General features: G+C 34.9%; 1 protein-coding gene across 1 annotated transcript; it reads left to right on the top strand.

The window, feature by feature from the left end:
- Positions 1-5,766: 5,766 nt before the first annotated feature.
- LOC132547553 (uncharacterized) lies at positions 5,767-7,254 on the top strand. The gene has a single exon (XM_060211324.1). The coding sequence runs from the start codon at positions 5,767-5,769 to the stop codon at positions 7,252-7,254; it is 1,488 nt and encodes a 495-aa protein (XP_060067307.1).
- The last annotated feature ends 314 nt before the right edge of the window (positions 7,255-7,568 follow it).

The raw sequence follows: 7,568 nt of genomic DNA on the forward strand, positions 1-7,568 counted from the left end.
TATGAAAGGAATACAAGCGACACGACAAATATATTCCGCTAACGTTTTCAGTCCTAACGGCCATCTTCAGGCGATTGTTTCAGCTTATGCATAATATTAGAAACCCACTGTAAATGATTGCTATTTGTATAACTTATGGTAACTTTGGGTTTTTGAGGATATCTCCTTGTGTTAATTTTATGAAAGTTGTTTCCTCTTTTTATACAAGGTAGTTGTCATAACTTTTAAAATTTTAATTTTGAAAAAAATGGTACTGTCTTTACATTATGGGTATTTTTGCAAAACCATCTGGTAATTCTAAGATAATAATAACACCCTCTGGTATTATACGAATATTCGTACCTAATGCAAACGATGGCTATTGGAGATACCCTATATCATTTTGCCGATGGTACCTCTGTACATTGTTGGCTAGTATTAGGTGTTCTCATACACAATATTGGCAGCCCCTGAACAGACCATTTGTGTCAGTGACGTGCATATGTGATTTGCTGACAGGTCATCGTTTAATATTCTGTATTACATATTGTATGTGTGTGATGAACCCGCTTAGATGTACCCATGTTGACATATATTAGTCAACACGGATCAAAAGTTTCAATCATGCTTACCTGCCAAAGATTTTAATACCGTGATACTTTATAGAGTTTTATCAAAGGAAGACTTATGTTTTGTCACTAACTCGGGACGTTTTTGGCCATGTGTTAGGCAAAAATGATATACTACACCTGCTCATTGATAGAAGGCAACCCTTTACACCGCTAAATGCCAATACAAGCACACATCCAGATATCGTTTTGACGAGAATATATGTTTGATCACCAGACAGAACATACTTGCACTCAGAGAACTCACCTGTAATAACCCGTTGTGTCCAGAGTTTGTTACCTGTCCGGGGAATTAATCAACATTTTACAGTGCTAAACTCTATATTAGGAGCACACGTGGATTATTGAATTCCTAACACTGCCCTAATGGTCTGGGCCGGGGTAAAGGTTATAAGGACGACTATTTTTTATGGGATAATAAAACAGGTAGGTTATTTCCCATGGATGTATTAGTACATATGTTATGTATATTATCATATCACACAATGGCACGGCATGGGATGGTAAGTGTAATTTGATCCTGTCTTGTAATGGTATATATATGTGTTGAAATTTATATTTTGTAATGTACTGCCCTCATTCATGATCATTTTGTCATGTCATATGCTACTGTTTTTAGCGTTTTGTTCAACATTTTTCGTTTAAGCCACATGATATGTAACCTGTTATATTTTATTCCACCTTGTTCGTTTTTTTATTATATCCTCTCTGTCATGCTTATTCAATCTTGTGTATATGATATGTTACCTGGTATATTTTTCATTCCTGCTTATATTCACAGAGTTTTATTCAATCTTGTTGGGTTTTTAATCATATGCTACGTTTCATATTTTTATTCCATCTTGATCAATTTTGTCTTATTCTACCTGTAAAGGTTTCAGCCTTGTTCGTATATATCATATCGTTTGCTACCTGTTCTATTTTTATTCAAACTGTATTTCCTCATATGACAACTCTTCCACTTTTATTCAACTTTGATCGTTTTTCAAATGCTACCTGTCTTTATCTAACACTGTTGGTGAATAGTCATATGATACTTGTTCCATCTATAATCAACTTTATCTGTTACCTGTCATATTTGTTTTCATCATATCATATCATTTGCTACCACTTATATTTGTATTCAACCTGGTTTGTTTTTGTCATATGCCGACTGTCAGATTTTCGTTCATTTTACTTAAACTTCAACAGTTCGCTTTTGTCATGTAATATGCTATATGTCATGTTCATAATCCGCTTGAGATATACATGGCATATAACATGCCACTCCATCTTATTTTATTTGTTTTGAATTTCACACATTGTGATGCTCATTTAAGATCTTGTTTAACACTATGTGTCTCCTAAGGCCGTTTTTAAATAAGAACACTTGTATTTTTCAACTCTGTATATCACTATACCCCTTTCTAAATTGAAATAATGCATTTATTATGACAGCTTCTTTTCCAAAATGACTAATGCATAAAAATGATCGAGTGTTTGGTTTAAAGCATCTTCGTCGAGTTTAGTGGTAAGTTTTACTACAGACTATTGGCATACCTATGGGAACTTAGTGTGCCCCTCTGTTCGCTGACTTGTTTTTTGTTTTCATACCAGGCTGAATTTATCACTTATCAAGGTTACAAAGACCTAGATAAGTTCAATTTCACTTTCAGATATGTAGTTGATGACGTCTCGTCTTTAACCAACAAGATATTCCTTAATCACGCCCATCGTATATACCCACCAGAATTGGAAATCAATGACACCACATACTCTACAACATCAGCCGCCTAACTTAATATTTTGCTATAATGAAACCAATAGTGACAACTTTTCATAAAGCTGTATAAGCGTGATGATTTCAATTTCCCTATTGTGAATTTTCCATTTATGGATGGTAACATTCCTGCATTCTCAGTGGTGTTTACATGTCGCAGTTGATTCGATTTTCAAGAGTCTGTTCTCAGTATTGCGATTTTCGTGCAAGATATCGACGACGAACAGACAAACTCACAACACAGCGTTTCTAAAGATTGACAAGGATAATTTTTTTTTTTATATATATTTATTTTATTTTTGCATTTTTTCACAAGGATAAAAATTATAGGAAGGTGATATCAATAAATATTTCTTTGTGCGATATGAAGCTGGATGTGTCTGACGCTCGTTAGTTTTCCCGTTGGTTCCGTCTTTGTACTTTGTTCTCATTTGTGAACGTGGCATTACTTACTTGAACTGATCAGGATTTCCCGAGCAGTTGTCGTCTATGAAGAAGAATTTTTTTCAATGTTCCAAGTATGAAATGTCACGTTCCCAAATGGAGAAATCCGGCACACTAACGAATATCAATCACGTCATGTCCAAATTGACAACTAAAAGATATAACATTTCCCGATAACATGATTATGATGACATTGAAACTTCTTCATAAACTTCATCAACCCGCATCTCTCGAAACTCTCGTCGATATCGTGCTAACAAGATTCGGGATATCGGGAACAAACCATCGAAGCAATTGCAAGCTGTTGATATCACGGGTTGGGAAAACAGTATTGCTGCTATTTCTTTCAGGATTAGTGCACCGAAAGGGACAGAGGTTAAAATCTATCTGAAAGCAAATTGAACACGCCTTTTTGTCATCCTTCTTCGGCATAGTATTCAACTGAAGCCATAATTATCTTGAAATTCCAGCAAACAGAAAGGGGTTGTAAGATACTTTCATTATTTCTGTAATCTCTATAAAATATTTAAGATTATTTTTTTTAGAGATTGGATTTAGAATAAGCAGTTAATCGATAGAGTGAAATGCTCTGTCACACATTGATTATTCTGACCTATACATGGAGATAGTAATTCTATCAAATCAATCATTATATGATCAATTTGTTTTCAACGTGTTAATTTCGGGTTATTATAATTTTATTATAATATTATTGTTGCAATGTTTTACTACTCGTTAATCTAGCAGTCTCAAGCATATATTATCCATATACTTGACACATTACAAAGCTAACAATACTTTATAAAAATGCGTGCAACAAACATTTGTCTAAGCCAGGAAAATCATTCTTGTGAAGGTTAATGTCATCTGAAAGTAAATTTAATCGGAATGTTCATAGCAAATTAAAAAAACATTACAATCTATCACGTATTTAGTTTTATTGTTCCAAAATATATATATATATAAAAAGAAACAGACCAACCTGTCTTGAATAAATATAACAACCAATCAAAGCTAGCAAAATAACGTGTGTTTTTATATCTCGTTTTCGTTTATCAGTATATTTCTCCTATTTGGAATTGAGATCTTTTTATTGAATGTTAGCTAAGTTTCTTAATAAAGGGTTAGGAATTCGATCTGAAGTTAAGCGTCGTCTCCTTTGGATAAATAAAGAAAATTGAAAAATACGCGCGTCTTCTATGAAGCTCCCTACATGATTCAGAGGGGGTCTATACTAGGCAATTTCGTTGACTGTTATAACTGTTTGTTTGTCGAGACTTGTATCGCTTGTATCACGCTGGGTGATTGACAGTTGTTTGAAGAAAATTAGGGCCAAAAGCGTCAAATATATACACACGACAATACAGGTGTCATATGTTCACACTATGATGATCGATATATGGCCTTATTCTCAAGAATTAAACATCATTGTGATGTATGATCATTTTTCATTTCACTGACTAGACGGCTCCGTTATAGATTCTTACTTATGTGAAGGTTGAGGTATTCCTTTTTTGCCGTTTTGAAGTTTTTAATAAGAGCTATCCTAGCATCTTGAAGCAACACTTATCATTACAGGGAAAGTGTCTATAGAGATTGTGTATCCATGCCTATATTGATTATTGTAAAAGTTGCTTTTTTCCGATGATTCAATTTTAAGCAGTTTAACGAAAATTAACGAGACAAAAGGGATGTGTATTAACCGGACTATAAATTCTTACATTAGTTTAATATTCGTTAATAATATTCATTTTGTGCAATTTTATTAAAAATTATCTCAGGGTAAAAACTTCAAATTCGTTTATGAATCCCCATGAACTCGCCCCAACCGGGACAACTTCGATGTGTAAGACCTGCAAAATTACACAACTACACAAAGCATTCAAACCACTTTAAATAATGAATGCTATAAAAGGACCACGAAAGTCTCGAGATTAATAATTATTTATAGAATATCTTTATATATATTATAAAATATTCAGAGATGCAGTGGTCACATAAAACATATGTTCGGAAGTCTGGTTTCTTTTTTTTTTTTTTGTTTGTGTGTGTGTATTTTTTTTTTTTTTTTTGACGAAATGTATACTGTTATCAAAAACACTGTGATACATTAATGATTAATTCATGGCCGGTATAATATCAAAATAGTTTCCCTTAATGGAAAAAGATTAAAATGTTATACTGTTCAATTTTGCATTCAGAGTTTTTTTTATAGGAGTGATTTACATTTTGTTCTGTAGTCTTCATGATATCCTGATTTCCTGATTTCAATAAATAGTATTTGTCAATGATTTAAGGCATGTTTAAGGTATAGTGGATCATTGATTACAGAAGTCCTTTCCATAGTTTCAGACTTGTCGTTTCGTGACATTAACCGTGTAACTTAAAATACATGTTTAAAATTTTATAGAGCTTTCAATTTGTAGCATTATTTAAAACTGATAACAGCATATCGAACCAATCAAATCGCTTTAAATGTCTTAGAAAAAAATTGTTCTAAATCTAAAATAATACAGAGTAGCTGATACATCATTCAGAAAGGAATATATATCACATTCAGCCATAATTATTCATTATGCAAGGTTTCTACGGAATTTTGCACGATCTGTTTTTATTGTTATTGCCATTGCCATATGCTTATTAAAAAAAATGTTACCTTGGATACTGTGTCATATGTATCCATCATTCCTGCTGATGTCTTGATACGACATATAAATAAGCATGAAGCTCAATTTGATTCATGTTTTCCACTTCTATTGACTGCAAAATTTAGTCCTCCGATTGAAGTAGTACATAGACAATCAATACGATCGATACATTTATTCAGTTTATTAGTTAAAAGAGCCTTTTTTTTGTTCTTTCAGATTTCCTCAAATGGATGGCTAAATTACGCGGTTGTGATATCCCTAATCAGTAATATGTAAATGGTGCAGCAACGGTATTAAACCACAGAAAATGGCGACAGTGAATGGACCGCTTTTACCAAAAATAGACAAGGCCTTCAATGTAGGAAGTGTCGGACACCTGGATAATTCCAAGAAACATATTGGTAAGCTGAGGAGGTATATCATCGATAACCCACGGGATGAGGGTCTTAAAAGGCGTGAGACCCTCTGGGACTTTCAGCATAAAAACCGTGGTGCTTTGGTGCGAGTCAAAGGTGAAACGAGTGGTAAGGAATTCGTAAAGGATCAAGACGGCAGGAAATCTCCTAACGGTGCTGAAAATGATCAAGAAATAGACAAAATTGGTGAAACTGACAAGTGTAGGAATATAAAAGCGTTACAGTTTAAGAAACTGAAGAAGAAACAGCGTTTAGAATCACGCGTTTTATTGGGTTCAAATGAGCTAACTGATGTACGCGGGAAAGATCCTAGTGTAACGTATTCAACTGCTCTGAGGATAGGCAGTAACATATTCAACCAGATGAAGGGCACTGAACAATCAACATCTTCTTCACATAGTACAATTTATAGTGAAGACGTGAAAAAGGCTATTGTAAGATCTATAGACAAACTGCCTGATCTGAGTGCATCTTTGTCAAAGCTTGGTTATCTCAAAATGACCAAAAATGTGGTACATTACGGCGGGGGTTTCTTCGGCCGTCATTCCGAACGGCCATATGCCAAACTGAAGCGATCATGGTCGACGTTATCACCACCGGAAGTGCGTGAACGGATTCATGGACGAATCGTTGCACCGACAACAGCGCCACCGCCACAGGATAAAACTGAAAAAGCGACAAAATTGATCAAAAAGAGACTGGAATATCTAGACACACTTTCTATACAACAGAGCTCATCGCATAAAACATCGATGTCATCTAGAGATGACGAGAATGGTTCAGTTTCCACAGGAGACAACTCCTCAAAGAGAACCTTCAAGACCTTGGTGAGTCAGAATAGTCAGCAAACCATATCGAACGACAAAAGGTCTTTACCTATTCTGGACCACGCTCGAAAAAGGGAAAAGAGATTACGAAAACTCAGGGACCAGCAGGTTGCACGTGTGTTCACTCCAATGATCACAAAACAGAATCTGGAGGAGAAAAGGGAGAAAACGGAGCGAAAAATATTTATGGAAGCGAATGATTCCAGGCAACGTAAACTTTCAGTTATTCGGCGTGATCATTCAAAAGCTAAATCTGATTTAGATCATAATTTTAAGCGAGTTGTTTCAGAACCTGGTTTAGATCTGCCAAAGGACAAATATGGACCTACCACCCACTCCAGGGAAAACAAGAGACCATCCATGTATGGTAGTAACCCGTATCGCTGGACAAGCAAGACCAGTTTGTCACTGGACGATCGGACTTGGGTCAAGCGAACCATGCAACAAGCAGATGTTGTAGATCACTCTGCTTATGAATCGTTCGCAAGAATCAAGCCCTCTGGATTACAGAAAGGAGGGACAGAATTGTCTCTCGATAGACAGAAACGATAGACTGATCTTAGCCCGGTTACGATGACTGAAAATGTGATTCTTTAAAAAAAATTACTTTAAGTGATGTTTAGTTCTGTACAAAACACACATTGGAAACTAAGTGTTTCCTTAATCTAAAATCTATATATGTCAGAAACTATTATTAGATAGGCAAAGCGTTAAGAGCTACTGCAAAGGGATTTAAAAAAAAACAATAATAAACCCTGAATGTTCACGGAGCGAATAAAACACACAAAAAGGTATTTGATAGTAAATAATGATAAACAGCTTACGCCACAATATGTTTTCGTACTAGTATGTCTTAGGTTTACTGG

Source organism: Ylistrum balloti, unplaced genomic scaffold (assembly GCF_031769215.1).
Source record: "Ylistrum balloti isolate Yb309-2 unplaced genomic scaffold, AGI_CSIRO_Ybal_v1 Utg369960, whole genome shotgun sequence".
NCBI classification, from domain to species: Eukaryota; Metazoa; Mollusca; class Bivalvia; order Pectinida; family Pectinidae; genus Ylistrum; species Ylistrum balloti.